The sequence below is a fragment of the Saccopteryx leptura genome, chromosome 9 (assembly GCF_036850995.1).
Source record: "Saccopteryx leptura isolate mSacLep1 chromosome 9, mSacLep1_pri_phased_curated, whole genome shotgun sequence".
Taxonomy (NCBI): domain Eukaryota; kingdom Metazoa; phylum Chordata; class Mammalia; order Chiroptera; family Emballonuridae; genus Saccopteryx; species Saccopteryx leptura.
Genome location: NC_089511.1, coordinates 18,607,929 through 18,623,626, shown reverse-complemented (window position 1 = coordinate 18,623,626; position 15,698 = coordinate 18,607,929). Strand labels below are relative to the sequence as shown.

Here is a 15,698-nt window from a genome sequence, read left to right as displayed (position 1 = left end):
CCGCCGCTATCTGGCTGGCCGGGCTGGCCGCTCTCAGGCCGCCCACGTGCGCTCTCCTGGCCTCTGCGTGTACTTGGCAGCCAGCCTCAGACAGGCCACACCAAGCCCCACGGGGCTGTGATCTCGGCTCAGCCACTTTTGCCATCTGATGTGCCTCTTCCTGACGCTGTGTGGAGTCACCCTAGCCTCTGAGGGACTCAATATGGAGATGTTCCCGAGGAGAGCTCTAATGAGTCTCCAAACCCCATCTTTATGTGTCCCTTGGCCTGGGACCCAGAGGGACCACGAAGGAGCTCTAAAGAGCTTCCTTAGCCTGACCAGGCAGTGGTGCAATTGGATAGAGTGTGGGACTGGGATGCTGAGGAGCTAGCTTCTAACCCCCTCAGGTTGCCAGCTTGAGCCGGGAGTCACTGGCTTGAGCATAGGATCATAGACATGACCCCATGATTGCTGGCTTGAGCCCAAAGGTCGCTGGCTTGAAGCCCAACGTCGCTGGCTTGAGCAAGGGGGTCAGTCGCTGTGCTGTAGTCCCCGCACCCCCCATCAAGGCACATAAGAGAAAGCAATCAGTAAACAACAAAGGTGCCACAAAGAAAATCTGATGCTTCTTATCTCTCTCCCTTCCTGTCTGTCCCTCTCTCTGTCTTTCTCTGTCGCTGTCACAAAAAAACAAACAAAAAAATTAATAAAAATAAACAGCCTCCTTACCCCCTTCATAGATCCACTTTCAGATTCTAGGAAGACACAGACCCAGGACTTGTCCTTCACATTCACAACTCAAACCACCACACATCCATTGATGCCCCCACAGAAACATGGAAACATGGACACTAGTGGGCTTCCTAGCCAACCCCAACCTTCCTGAGGCTCAGGCTTGAGGACATTTTTCTGCACTCATCTTGTCTGACTCTTACGGGAATATACTTTCCTGCCCCTCTGTCCCTCTGGTTGCTTCTTCTCCAGCTCCTAGGGCTCCTTTTCTTCTGGTGGCTCTGGGTCTCTGTCTAGGGCCTCCTGTCATAGGCAGCTGTCATATGCAGCTGAACCCTCCCTTTTAGCTTCCTGTCCACACTTTAAGCCATGGCTCTCTCCTGGGCCATGGAGTAATTTCCCCCAGACATGTATTTACAGCTGCACATCCTCTGGTTCCATATTGATCATACCCAAACCTCTGTTCCCCATGACCCAGTGATCCAGTTGGAGATGGGCAGCACCCTGGAGCCTTCCTCCTCCAGCCTCCCAGGCCCTGCACCTCATGGTTTTCTTCTCCGCAGTGGTAATAGCCTCCCAATCCCATCCTGTTCTCTCTAACTCATCCCCACAGGGTAGAGGGTGCACTAAAAGTATAGATTGGAATGACTTCATATCTCCTTTGACTAAAAGTCCCTCCATCCTCCTACCTAGAGACCAGAGATGATCTCTGAAGGGCCTTCACTGGTGCTGCTCTCGTGCTCTCTGCTTGGAATATCTTAAGTGCTAGTAGAGCTTGTATATATTTGGAGTCATTAGAGTCTGACCCTTTGCCCACTAAATCTGTTCCTCCTGTCTACCTGGCCAGGTAGAAAAGAGCTCTGGATGCTTATGTCACTCCGTGGCAGCCAGTCCACTTGTCCTTGCAAAAGCCATATATACAACCATCTGGTCCCAGTGTTACCAGAATGGGGACCAGGCCTGGAGCAGGTCTGCCTCAGGCCAGCCTGTAGTGTATGGATTCTTGACTTCATGCAGGAAAGAATTCACAACATGAGTCCAGGTGATTTTGAGAGTGTGTTCACTAAAGCGAGGAACAGTGAAATGAGGAAGGGCTTAGGATAGAAGCAACAAGAGAGCCTAGGCCGGGCTGCTTTGGCTCCGGAAATGTTTACAGGAAAGAAATGAGCGTAGGTGGGCTTGCTTTGGCTCACTGGAAAGTCCAGGATAAAAGAAGCAACAAAAGAGCCTAGGTGGGGTGCTTTGGCTCACTGGGAAATGAGAAAAGGGGGCCTTGGAAACAGGTTCAGGGGGTTAGCCTGGGACAAGTCTGGTGGGGACCCTTAGAGTTTAGAAGATGCATACCTGAGCAGGAAGAAAGATGTGGGCATGCTCCCAGGAGGGTTAGGGGGTTCTGGGTTCTTCAGCCTGGGTTTTTAAAACCTGGGAGTTTACACCTGACCAGGCGGTGGCGCAGTGGATAGAGCATTGGACTGGGATGCAGAGGACCCAGGTTTGAGACCCCGAGGTCGCCAAGCTTCAGTGCAGATTCACCTGGTTTGAGCAAAAGCTCAACAGCTTGGACCCAAGGTCTCTGGCTCGAGCAAGGGATTACTCGGTCTGCTGAAGGCCCACGATCAAGGCACATATGAGAAAGCAATCAATGAACAACTAAGGTTTCACAATGAAAAACTGATGATTGATGCTTCTCATCTCTCTCCGTTCCTATCTGTCTGTCCCTGTCTACCCCTCTCTCTGAATCTCTCTCTGTCCCTGTAAAAAAAACACCAAAAAAACCCTGGGAGTTTACAGGAGTTCTTAGGGGAGGATCTCAATAGAATAGTCATCAGCTTTTTGCTGATGTACCAAAATGAGATTTATTCCCTTAACTTCATCTGCCCTTGGGTACGGTTGGCACAAATGGCAATAATTGGATTTCTGCTACCTATCTTCCCAAATAGGGTGATTTAAGCTGTTTGCCCTCTGGTTGGGGAGAAAAGTGTAAACCATTTACTCCTAAGTGTCTTTGGTTAAGGAAAATAGAATTTTGCTATTTACTAGATGGTTGTAAACTGCTTGGCCATTTACTATCTGTCTGTTTCCTTATTCCACCTGTCCTGGCTTACTACTTACTAGCCTGTCTCTCCAGTTCCCTGGCTTTGCTGGTGCACACCCAGTTAGAGCAGCCCACCAGCTGAAAGCCCACTCTGCACCAACACTAAATCAGATGTCCTCCGACACCATTAGTGTTTCTCAGGGATACCCTAAAATAAAGAAAAGGACTACCCTGCAGAGTATATTTATTCTATTTATTCATCCCAATTCTTTTTTCTTTTCTTTCTTTTTTTTTTTAATTTTTATTGATTTTAGAGCGAGAGGAAGGGAGAGAAAAAGAGAGACAGGAACATCAATCTGTTCCTGTATGTGCCCTGACCAGGGATTGAACCAGCAAACTCTGTACTTCAGGACAAAGTTCTAACCAACTGAGCAATCCTGCTAGGGCTTGTGCCCATTCTTCAGATGAGCAAACTGAGGCTCAGGGAGATCAGGAGACTCTGTAGGCTACTTGGCTGGAGCTGGCAGAGCTCAGAGTTGAACCCCAGTCTGCTGTTCCTGCAGCCTGCTCTAACTCCATGCCCTCTCTGCAGCTGAGAAACAAAGGCTGGCAGTTCAGCTGAAATGGGTCAAGGGTCAATGGGTGTCTGGCTGAAAGGCCACCACAAGGATGTGGCATAAATGTGTGGGTGTCAGGGCAGAACTGGGAGTCAGGCTGGTCAGAGTCTGGGTTGAGGGTTTGCTTCCTTCCATGTTGTCGTCCTTGTAACCAAGTTCAGCCATGCAGCTGGACCTGCATCTTCATCCTCTCCGGACCAATGCTTCTTTCAGGTTTGGCCAATAATCAGTGCAGTGAAAAGATTCAGAGCACCCTCTAGTGGCCCTCAAGAAGTATCAAAACCTGAAACCCAGGCTGGCCATGCCCTGTAGAGATAGGTCTCCGACTAACTCGGCTGGCCTTCGGCTGGCCCTGGGCTTTACAGCAGAGAATTCAGGCCTAGACCCCATCCCTGTGCATGTGTCCCTGTATCAGACTCTCTGTTTCCCTGTCTTTATCCATCTCCACTTGGTCCCCAGTCTCTCAGTCCTTCTCTGCCCATCTTGGCCTCTGTTCATACCAGTCTCAGCCTAGTGTCTCTTCCTCACTCTGTCTTACTTTGTCCCCAGAGTAGGATAGATGGTGGGCAGACAAGCTAAACAAAGTAGAAGGGTGGCGTCCTGAAAAGAACTCTAGTTTCAAAGGCTGCTGAGACCTGCGAGCTGAGAGGGAAGAGAAAACTGGGAAAGGGAGTCCAGCCAGAATGAGCTGCAGGATTGTCTCTGGTACTCAGATCAGGAGTGGCATGTGAAAGCCTGCTCACCAGGCCAGAGCAAGAGCTACATTCCAGCGGGAATGTTTCAGGTCCCAGTTCTTCACCCCAGGAGGGGAACTAGATTCCAGGAGAAGAGGGGGCAGGAGAATAAAGCCCAAAGCTATGCATAGGAGCCACACTTTGGTGCTGAGAGAACCCATCAAGGCCCCAGGAAAGGTCTAGCCCCTGACTACCTGCCTCTCTAGCCCTTTTACCCCTTCACAAACTCCCTCCTCTCATGCTCAGAAAAGAGGCTAGGCCAGAGCATTTTATAGCATCCAGAATACTTTTATTGCCATAATTGACATACAGCCTGCTCAGAGCCTGATGTGGGGCCCACCACTCAGGAACAAAGGGAGAGACAGAGGCTGGGCATGTACATTACAGAGAAAATCCAGCTCCACAGAAATCTTGGGGGAGAGCAATACAGTCCGCCTAACTGTGGCTCTGGGGCCCCTCCCTAGAGGCTAGAACCAAGTCTTGGCCTATAGCTGTTGCCCACTTGGAGGCCACTGCTGCCAAGGCAGATACAGACTCTCCAGCGCTGCTATCACAGGAAGGCCCGTGCAGCATCACTGAGGCAGACAGAGAACCCGCAGCGGGGCTCCAAGGCACCTGGCTCTCACAGGGGCCAATTCAAGTTTCTGAGCTAGTCCCTGCAGACTAAATATCATTGCACTGCCTGGTAGAGGTAGGTGCTGGGCAGGGTAGGCAGTAGCCCAGCCTCTTCTCAGCCCTGTGCCAGCCCACTTGGGTGCTAGAGCAACCCTATGGCAAGGTGGCAGTATGGTGGAGGGATTAGCAAGAGGGCAGTTCAGGGAAGCTCGAGTCACCTTGGCCGCTCTTGACTTTTCTTTCTTCACCAGAAGCTAAAAGGCCATGGGAAAATAAAAAGGTCATGGCACTGGATCCGGCACTCATCCTTGAGCCGCAGTCCCAGGGCAAAGGGACAAGCATCAATACTGAGAGCAACGACCCAACAAAGGGGATCAGAGCTCCTGGGACATAGCCTGCAGAACTGGGGCACCATCTGCTGCCCAATCCTGAGCTAGACTGTTCTTGGAGGTGGGGGAGGTAGGGCCGAATGCCCCAGGGCCTGGTAACCACAGAAAACACAACCCACCCTGCCTGCAGAGGGAACCGGGCTGCTCCCAGAGGGCCACAGTCAGGCTGTTGTGCAGCTTGGTCCCAGGAAAGCCATCTGTGGCCAGTAGCAGTTGTGGCTTGTGTGTGAGAAGGATCCCCCTAGGGACCAGGAGCCCATCCCTGGGATCTTTGGGGGCAGGGTCGACAGTTCAGTCATATTCCTCACAGGAAGTCTGTGGGAAAGGGCCTGGTGGACAAATGTGAAATAGCCACAGGAGTAGAAAGAACACATAGCCCCTGAGTTGGGGACTGGATCCAGGTACCAGCCAATCCACCTGCAGAGCCAGTCCTGAGGTCACAACAATCCCATCAACAGCAGCATTCTTTCCATTAAGAGAGTCCCTTGAGTGAGTCCTATTACTTCCTTCCTCACTCCCAGAGAAAGGAGAAGAAACAGCACTTCCGATGGCAGATGTTTCACAATCCAAGACCTATGGCCTTATAAGGTCAGTCACAAACTGCTGAACTCGTGGGCCATGGCAGCCCTAGAGGTCAAGAGAAGCAGCTGCGGGTGAGCCACCCTACAGCCTTGCCTGGCACACAGGAATCAGGGCCCGAGGAGCACGAATTTCAGATAGGCCAAGGTAGTGGCATTGGCCAGCATCTCAATGTGCTCGCTGCCTGGCAGCGCCTGCAGTGATACCTGGTGTTCCTGGTGGTTGCGCCAGGTCTGGCACTGCAGGGCACTTTGCACGTTCACAGTGCCATCGCCATCACCAAAGTAGATTTTGGGGTCACGGTCTGGGAAGCTCTCATAGTAGAAGGAGTCTGGCGTGGGAACACCAGTGCCATAGAGGCAGTGCAGCTGCACGCCAGGTGGCACCCTGGCTTCAACCAGCGCCTCCGTGTCCTGCCGCATTTGCCAGCCGTCTTCGAAGCCAATGTCCTGGAAGAACTGGTGATAGTCGCGCAGTGTATAGTTGGTTGTGGGTGTGCGTACAAAGACCTTTTCAGGTGACCATGTACAGTTGTAAGGCAGTAGCCAGCTGGTAGAGACAGCAGACCGCTGCTGCTCCCGGATCTTCAGGGAACTAATGACCGGGATCCGGTTGTTGTCCCCTGCAGAGAGAGGGCTCCAGTCAATCTGTGTTCAGGAATGCAAGCTGACTGGGTGAAGGAACCAGCATGCATGTTCACCAGGGCCCCTGTCAGTGGCCCTGTCAGCCCAGCAGCGTCTCAAGGACCGTCATTATAACTCCTGTGCTGGTGCTAGCTTGTATTGTTTCCCTTTATTTTGCTACCTCTGGTAAACATCGAACCAAGACCTGTTTTTTCTTTTTTTCCTATAGCATTTCATGACCAAGGATTTAGGCTGCTCACACCCACAGGGTGACTTATCACGGGGCCTGTAGGCACTGACCTTATCAAAGGTAAATCAGCAGGTTGTCAGCCCAGAGGCACATTCCTCTTTCTCTATTACATTGAGGTATACAAACATTTTTCTTTTCCTAGGCTTAGACCTGCAGCCAACCACTCCTGGTCTCATACCAGCCACCTGCCTGTCACTGACCTGTGCAGCCAGGCCCTCAGGAGACAGGCAGGAGGGAAGTCTGCAGACTAGAGTGAGAGTTCTTTTCACACAGGAATGCTAACAATACAAACACACACACCAGCCAGCGAGACTTCCAGAGGGTGAGTTGGAACTTGGGAATAGGAGCCTCTGACCCTGTTCAGCACCCACGGCCACCCATCAATCTACTTCTCTGACTGACCACAGAACCACAGCACTGCCTGGTGGGGACTTCACTGAGGAAAGGGAAGCTCCTACTTAAGGTCTATGACTACCACCCTTCCCACCCCAACCCTGCTCCCAGACTGCCAGGCCCTGAAAGAACAGTTTCCAGCATCTGATGCAAAGCTCTAAGGAGACTCATGGGGAGCTTCCCAGCCAATCCAAGGTCACTGGTGGGGTAGGTACTGAGACTGACCTGATCACAACGATCAATTGACTGACAAACAGATGAGGCAGTGCTGAGGCAGAGGCTTGAGGAAGAAAGCTCATCAGCTGCTTGGCACAGCCCTGGCTCATGGCTTCTAGTGAGGGGCCATGGGGCTCATACCCAGTCCTAGCAGAAGGAGGAAAGCCCTATGGCTGCAGGTGGCAGGTTCTGACAGCCACGAAAAGGCAGATGGACTGGAGAGGAATGAGATGGGGAAGATGACTTTCCCAACAGCCTAGCAAGCAGGCCTAAACAGATCTGCACCTACTTCCTCCCTGTGTTGCCCACAGAGGTTCCTTGCTGCCACACATGGAGAGGTAACTCATAAACAGGAAACTGTAGTCCAGCCTTCCTTCCCTGGGGCAAAGGTGAAGACGAAAAGGTGCAGATGGGGGCAGGAGACAGGGAGAAGGCTTCCCCCACAAAAAACTCTGGGTCAAAAAACAAAAAAACAAAACTGAACTCCAGGTCAAACTGAGTTAGGCCAGCCAGTGTGTATGCACAGTGTATGTATACGTGTGTACAAGCAAGTATCTGCATTGACCAACAGTCATGCTGCACCATGTGAAACTTACACAGATTACAAGGGTCATCAACTTAAGGGTGACATTATTTGGAAAAGAATACTATTCTAGAGAAAGAAGGGTTCCCCAGGACATTGTAGAGGGAAAGAGAGAGTGCCTCCCCCAATACTCCTATGCTGGGCCAGGCAGGGTCTTACCTGAGGCCAGGACACGCAGGGTCTTGGCCACGCCCCCCCAGGGCGCACCTAGTGCCACAAAAGCACGGATATACTTGTCCTTCCAGGCCTGTGGCTGCCGCTGCAGAAAGTAGAGCGTGTACATGTTGCCCATACTGTGGGCAACCAGCACCACGGGGCCCCCATACAGCTGGTGCATCTCCTCGATCATCGCCTGGAGGGCCAGGAAGTAGGGCCCATTTTCATCTGCAGGCCAGAGCCAGGCAGGAGTCAGGCAGGAAGGGTCCTGGGACCTAAACCACTGACTACTTCTCAGGCCAGACCCAGGACTAGGTGGGAGGGGAGAATGCTAAAATTCAAGTGGGACAGGTCTGGTTTCCTTCAATGAAGGCAGGAAACAAAGGGGCTCCTTTTCCCCTCCTGAGACTTACTATCTCTCCCCAGGGCTCAGAGGCCCAGAAACCCTGGGGTGAGGGGTGGGGAAGGACAGAACAGACTGAGGGAAGGTGGTAAGTATTTCTACTGGGCTAGACACCTTTGGCCCAGGAGCAGGGGACAGCCCAGGGCCTGTGGTGGCTGTGACCTCCATGTGCCCACCTCTTAAGACAACAGGGAAAAAACGAGGATGACCACTTACTTGGAGCTCGGCGCCAGTCATAAGGAGCCCCCCGAACGTCCTCACCCCGTGTGTAGCCCCAGGCCACAAGGCTCTCCACCATGGTGTGGAAATAGGAACCTATAGACATAAACACATAGGATTAAAGAGGGTACAGCCGCTTGACCTGTGGTGGCGCAGTGGATAAAGTGTCGATCTGGAACTCTGAGGTTGCCAGTTCAAAACCCTGGGCTTGCCCGGTCAAGGCACATATGGGAGTTGAAGCTTCCTGCTCCTCCCCCCCTTCTCTCTCTCTTCTAAAATGAATTAAAAAAAAAAACACAATAAAGAGGGTACAGCCAGTGCCAGCCACCTATACCATGCCTACCAAGGAGACTGTGACATCTACTGCAGGGAGGTCCCTGCAGGACTGCTTTCTGCCCATACTGATCGGACAGTTCACAGCCTACCCCGTCAAACCAGTGGCTCCTCCCACTCTAGGGGGGCAAAACCTCCACCTCCATTCCCTCAAGAGCAGCAGAAGGGCTACACACCCACACTGCTTTTGCTGGGGTCCAGGAATTCCAGTGAGAAGGTCTTCCCAAAGCCGGGGACATGCACATCCACACCATCGGGAAACTGGGTAGTCCGGGACGTCCTGTTGTAGACGAGCCTGTCAGGAGGGATATGAGCTGGTGACCCAGAGCTGGCACTAAATTTGGGTGAGTCCCAATACTGCCGTGTCCTGAGCCACACTCCCTTCCAATTCTCAGGTTTGGTCAGTTGAATAGGGAGACCAAAAAGTAACTATGGGGGTTCACAGTAGTCACTGGAGATTGCTTCCGTGAATTGTTTTAAGCTAAGAACAATTTTAGCTTCAGGCTCAAGAGAAACTTCTGCCCCTCCCTTAACTACCTGGAACTTGAATTAGGGAACTTTCCCATGATAAGAGATTATCAGTGGCCTGACCAGGTGGTGGTGCAGTGGATAGTGCGTCGGACTGGGACGCAGAGGACCGAGGTTCGAAACCCTGAGGTTGCCAGTTTGAGCGCAGGCTCATCTGGTTTGAGCAAAAAGCTCACCAGCTTAACACAAGGTTGCTGACTTGAGCAAGGGGTCACTCGGTCTGCTGTAGCTCCCCCCCCCCCCCCCGTCAAAGCACATATGAGAAAGCAATCAATGAACAACTAAGGTGCCGCAATGAAGAATTGATGCTTCTTATCTCTCCTTTCCTGTCTGTCCCTCTCTCTATCTCTCTCTCTGTCTCTCTGTAACAAAAAAAACAACAACAACAAAAAAAGAGATTATCAGTGATAATCTCTCTCTCTCTTTTTATTTGAAAGGGGAAACAGAAACGTCAATTTGTTGTTCTAGTTATTTATGCATTCATTGGTTGATTCTTCCCTGGGCCCTGACTGAGGATTGAACCCACAACCTTGGTGTATGGAATGATGCGATGCTCTAACCAACTGAGCCACCTAATTTTTTTTTTTAAAGACTTCATTTATTCAATTTTCAGAGAGGAGAGAGAGAGAGAGAGAAGGGGGAGGAACAGGAAGCATCAACTTCCCATATGTGCCTTGACCAGGCAAGCCCAGGGTTTCAAACTGGCGAACTCAGTGTTCCAGATCAACGCTTTATCCCACTGCACCACCACAGGTCAGGCTGAGCCACCTGATTTTTGACCCACAAGTATATGGTAGGGCAAACTTCTATTTACTAAATATCTGCTCTTCTTCTTCTTTTTTTTTTTTTTCAGAGACAGAGAGAGAGTCAGAGAGAGGGATAGACAGGGACAGACAGACAGGAATGGAGAGATGAGAAGCACTAATAATTAGTTTTTCGTTGTGCGTTGCAACACCTTAGTTGTTCATTGATTGCTTTCTCATATGTGCCTTGACTGCGGCCCTTCAGCAGACTGAGTAACCCCTTGCTTGAGCCAACGACCTTGGGCTCAAGCTGGTGAACTTTTTGCTCAAACCAGATGAGCCGGCACCCAAGCTGGCAACCTTGGGGTCTTGAACCTGGGTCTTCCACATCCCAGTCTGACATTCTATCCACTGCGCCACTGCCCGGTCAGGCAATATCTGCTCTTCTTATCATTCTGTAATGACTGGCTGAAGCCCTCTGGGTACCTTATCTCAACTCTATCTCAGAATGTCTTATATACCTATATATTCCTTTTCCGTCTCTGAACCTCTTTTTTAAAATAAATTTTTATTAATTTTAATAGGGTGACATCAATAAATCAGGGTACATATGTTCAAAGAAAACATGTCAGCCCTGGCCGGTTGGCTCAGCGGTAGAGCGTCGGCCTAGCGTGCGGAGGACCTGGGTTCGATTCCCGGCCAGGGCACATAGGAGAAGCGCCCATTTGCTTCTCCACCCCTCCGCCGCGCTTTCCTCTCTGTCTCTCTCTTCCCCTCCCGCAGCCAAGGCTCCACTGGAGCAAAGATGGCCCAGGCACTGGGGATGGCTCTGTGGCCTCTGCCCCAGGCGCTAGAGTGGCTCTGGTCGCAACATGGCGACGCCCAGGATGGGCAGAGCATCGCCCCCTGGTGGGCAGAGCGTCGCCCCATGGTGGGCGTGCCGGGTGGATCCCGGTCGGGCGCATGCGGGCGTCTGTCTGACTGTCTCTCCCTGTTTCCAGCTTCAGAAAAACGCAAAAAAAAAAAAAAAAAAAAAAAAGAAAACATGTCCAGGTTATCTTGTCATTCAATTATGTTGCATACTTATCACCCAACTGAACCTCTCTTGTATGTAGGGGTCTATGATTCTCTCATGTAGGTGGGGTTCCCATAGAGCAGGCTTCCCCAAACTACAGCCCGCGGGCCGCATGCAGCCCTCTAAGGCCATTTATCCGGCCCCCTGCCACACTTCTGGAAGGGGCACCTCTTTCATTGGTGGTCAGTGAGAGGAGCACTGTATGTGGCGGCCCTCCAGCGGTCTGAGGGACAGTGTACTGGCCCCCTGTGTAAAAATTTTGGGGACCCCTGCCATAGAGGCAGATTTAACGACAGGTGCATGGGGCACGCACCCTGGGCCCTGACTTGTGAAGGACCCCGCAAAACCCCAACTTTATTCTTTTTTCTAATGTAAGGGGCCTAATATTTTCTTCTGCACCCGGGGCCTCAACCGACCTTAATCCGCCTCTGGGTTCCCATATATACATATGTATTAAATATATTTATTTTCTCTTTGTCTCATGTCTATTTGAATATTAGACTAGCCAATAGAACCCTGAGACTAAAATGATAGATAAAATGGCTACTCAGCCAGCTCTGGAGAGTGTCAGAGACCTGGCTCAGGATTTACAAGGTAAAGGTGGGGAATTCGTCAGGCAAAGGGTATAGAGGTAGATTCTAGGCTGAAGGAACAGAATCTGCAAAGGCTTGAAGACATGGCATCCCAGGAAGATCAAGAAACTGGAGGGGCAGGTGTGGCCAAGCCAGGGGCAAGGGAAAGGGGGAGAGCCACGTTGAGGCTATGAACAGGGTCTGGAAACCACAGGTAGGGCTCAAAGCTCAAGGTATGGATTGGAGAGCATGAGAACAAGAGCAGCAGGAAAGGGAAGTTCTGTCTGGGAGAGCACAAAGGTGGTGCCAATCAGACTGAGGAAATGGGAAGGGAGAAAAGTCAGTGACCTTGTGGTCTCTTGAGGTGGGGATGAGATGGAAATGGACTCTGGCAGCCTCTTAGGTTGTGTTGGTGAGCAGCTCCAGTCTGTGCCCCAGCTCCCACCTGATATTGTCGATCCAGCAGTCAATGATGACAGGCAGCAGCAGTTCGAGGTTCAGCCAGAGTGTGAAGTAGCTGTCTGTTTTCTTGGAGCAGAGGTAGTGCACGACCTTCGGCTTGTCCAGCTTTGCCTCCAGCTGGTTGCCCAAATCACCAGGCACTGTAGCAGGGCATAGAGAACATACATGAGGCCCTGAGCCTGAGGCCTTCTACCATCCCAGGCTAGAATAGACAGAGCCTTGTTCACTCTGACCAGAGTAAAAAACAGGACAGAGCATTGTACCACTTAACCAGCGAAAGTAAATCCAGAGAAAGCGCTCCAAGACAAGTTTGTGGAGGAAGAAGGCAATGAACAGAAACACAACTGAAAGAAACTCATACTGGTATCTGCTGACCTCCTAAGTCCCCAGGCTATGCTAAAGGCCAGAGCCCTAAGGTTCCAAAGGGCAGATCTTCTGGAGGGCCCTAGCATCTGGGCTCACCTGGACCAAGCGTTGAAGATGGCTACCCTGAAACAACACACCATTCCAGCCACAGTCCAGTGTGGGGTGAGGGAGACTAGGCCTAAAGGATAACTTTTCTCTATCTGAACTGGCCTGTTGAATCTACAAAGAGCCCTGGGGGGCCTTGTGACACTCAAACCTATCCCTGTTGTTTCATTGCCCAACATTCAAGGCCTTTTAGAGATTATTTGCTCCCAGTGACTTTTCAGACTTCACCTGCTCCCACATGCCATTCTCTCAGCACCTCCCACACTCATCTCCATTTAAGATCCACGATCGCTGAGTGAACAACCAGCCCTTGGCTCTCCAGGGCATTCACTAGGCTTGGACTATATACCCGGTCCCGCAGAGGGCATGCCTTCGCAATGCACCACCGCACAGTGTCCTCAGGGCAGTCACGGGAGGCAGCTGTAGCACCTGCCTTTACCTCCTTTCATGATGTGGGTGCAGAAGTGGGGAGTCCCCAGCATGACAGCTTCTGTGGACTGGGCAGGGGAGTGGAGAGATCTTGGTCATTCTCTCCACCAAAGGAAATACTGAAAGAGGAAGTCACTAGATCTGCTTTGTCTGTATGCCTTTCACCCTGGCCAGACTGTGGGACCTCTAAAAATAGCAATGGTCACTTCCTGAGCCCTTGTGCCTAGAACTAGGACAACAGCCACCCATGTGCCTTTCACCTCAATAACACTGGGGGAAAAGAAAATCTTTCTTATACCCACTTTACAGATGAGGAGACTGAGGCTAGGAGAGGTATAAATGGTTTACTATAGTCCCTTCGCCTTGCCCGGAAAGGTTGGTCACCCTTGAATTGCTGATCTGTGCTCAGGAACAACTTGTCCACTGCCAGTCATGGGGTTTCCTAGGATTAATGCCAACAGCCTCATTCTCTGGGCAGGTTAAGATTCCAGTTGCTCTGTGACTCTAGGTGGGACCTGAGGCACCTGTACTCTGACCTAGGATAACCAAAACTGAATCAATTAATAAGTTAGCACCCATCCAGGAGAAAAGGCTGCATGCCTTTCATGGACCACACACTTCCCAATGCCACACCCTTTTACTCAGAACTCCTTGGGCTCACACATGGCTCCCTGCGGGCCCCTGGGATGAAGTCCAGATGGATGACCCAACTAGTCACGAGCCTGCACAACCCACTCCCTCCCACCTCTCACTTTCCCTCGCTGCTGCTCCATTCCAGACAGCCTGGGCTACCTCCTTCCACCCTTTGATGTGTAGTTCCTCTGCCTGGAACTCTCCTGGCCAGAGCTCCAGCTGTAGGCTCCAAGGAGCCTTCCCTGATTTGGTCAGTGGATTCTCTGTGCTTGCCCATACTTCATCTCTAGGGATCAAGCCTCAAACTTAGGGAAGGAAAGGCCAAGTCTGCCCAATTCCCATGGTTAACCTGGGTCCAGCATCCCCCTGAACTCCTGCTGGGGCACACGTTGGGACAAAATTACCTGCCAACCTTACCTTTCTGTGATCTGCATCATCTCCATTAGAATACTCCCAGCAGAAAGAGTATTGGGGTCATGCAGACTCAGTATGTAACATATACCTCAGCATGCCTCTGCCTTCAGGAGTCCTGGCTGGTCACCTACACACCACCAGCTCTGGGTGGGAGCAACAGCCTGCATGACCCAACTAGTCACGAGCCTGCACAACCCACTCCCTCCCACCTCTCACTTAAAGCCCCCACAGAAGTCTTATACCTGCCCACCACAAGGAAACACTGTAACTTCTGCACAGTTGCCAAGGGTCAGGGCCAAGAAGGGGAATAAGCAGGAGAGGTCACCCAGCTCCAACACAGTAGGTATGGAAGAATAAGAGTACAGGCATGCTCTCTGACATCTGTTCATAGCCACTGTCCTACCTCTTCTTTTGTAAATTTTTATTTATTGATCTTACAGAAAAAGGAAGGGAGGGAGAGAAAGAGAGACAGGAACATTATCTGTTTCTACGTGCCCAGACCTGCCCTGACCTGGGATTGAACCCTCAACCTCTACGCTTTGGGTAGACACTCTAACTAACTGAGCTATCTGGCCAGGGCTGTCCCACCTCTTACCTCTATCTTTAGCCATCCTCAGATTCCCTAGGACCTCCTCCCTCAGGCCTAATACTACCCATTTGATACGTTTTGCCGGGGGAGGGAGTCCTAGTGGCAGGGTAAGAGAGGAATCCTTTCCCTAACGAGCTTCCTTTTAGTAATTCTGAAACATGTGGGGCTGAGAGAGTCAAGGTAGACAGCCTCATAGCCAAGCCCAAATCAACACTAAGGTCCCTGGGGGCCAAATCTAAGGCCACCTTACCCCCAAACCAGCCCTCAGGAATGGAGTCAAAGGGTCTCAGGTTTTCCAGCTAAAAAATGGGGTAAGGCAAGGTAATGTTTGGGACTGACGTGGACAAGCAGACCGATGGACAACCGCATGGTAACCCTCCTACTTAACCTCACATTCTACAAGGGGAAGGTGACAGATGTTGACCACGCCCGTGCCCAGTATGGCCGGAGGTGGACGGACCGACCCAGGTGACAAGACAGTCATACGCTCCCTCCCCACCCTGTGTTTAGAGCAGATGCAAACCGGGAAGACAATCCCTCTCACTCCTGCACCCTATCCTGCCTGACGTACGAGCAAACGGACCCACGACTGGACGCGCGCCTCACCCAGGACCACCGGAGGGGGACGTCCGGTAGGAAGCGCCGGGTCTGCGAGCGGCAGAAGGAACAGAAGGCCACCCAGGAGTAGGCCTGCGCGGTAGGGGCAGAGGTAAGGACCCATGGCGTGGGACTGAGTGTCCCTGTCTCTTGTGCGGATTCAGAGCCCCGGGTTTGCTCCTAGGCCGGGTCTCGGGGACGCGCTTAACCCCGCCGCCCACCGCCTCCATTGCGGCCGGACCAATCAGCATGCAGCTCCCGCAACCAGCCAGCCAATAGGGACTCACCTCCAGCGTGTCCCGCCCAGTTGGAGTTGGCTTCCCCACCCC

The 15,698-nt window shown here is 51.7% G+C and overlaps 1 protein-coding gene across 3 annotated transcripts; it reads right to left on the bottom strand.

Annotated features, from left to right (window-relative positions):
• Positions 1–4,384: 4,384 nt before the first annotated feature.
• On the bottom strand, positions 4,385–15,598 carry PLA2G15 (phospholipase A2 group XV). Of its 3 annotated transcripts, none has more exons than XM_066350134.1 (6): positions 15,379–15,598; positions 12,220–12,376; positions 9,033–9,151; positions 8,521–8,619; positions 7,905–8,129; positions 4,385–6,302 (listed from the first exon to the last, which is right to left on the bottom strand). In XM_066350134.1, the coding sequence occupies exons 1-6, from the start codon at positions 15,491–15,493 to the stop codon at positions 5,791–5,793; spliced, it is 1,227 nt and encodes a 408-aa protein (XP_066206231.1). In that variant the 5' UTR covers positions 15,494–15,598; the 3' UTR covers positions 4,385–5,790. The 3 variants fall into 3 exon arrangements, with proteins under 3 accessions (XP_066206231.1, XP_066206232.1, XP_066206233.1); XM_066350136.1 differs by having other exon boundaries at positions 6,145–6,302; positions 7,905–8,004; XM_066350135.1 differs by lacking the exon at positions 7,905–8,129.
• Positions 15,599–15,698: the final 100 nt, after the last annotated feature.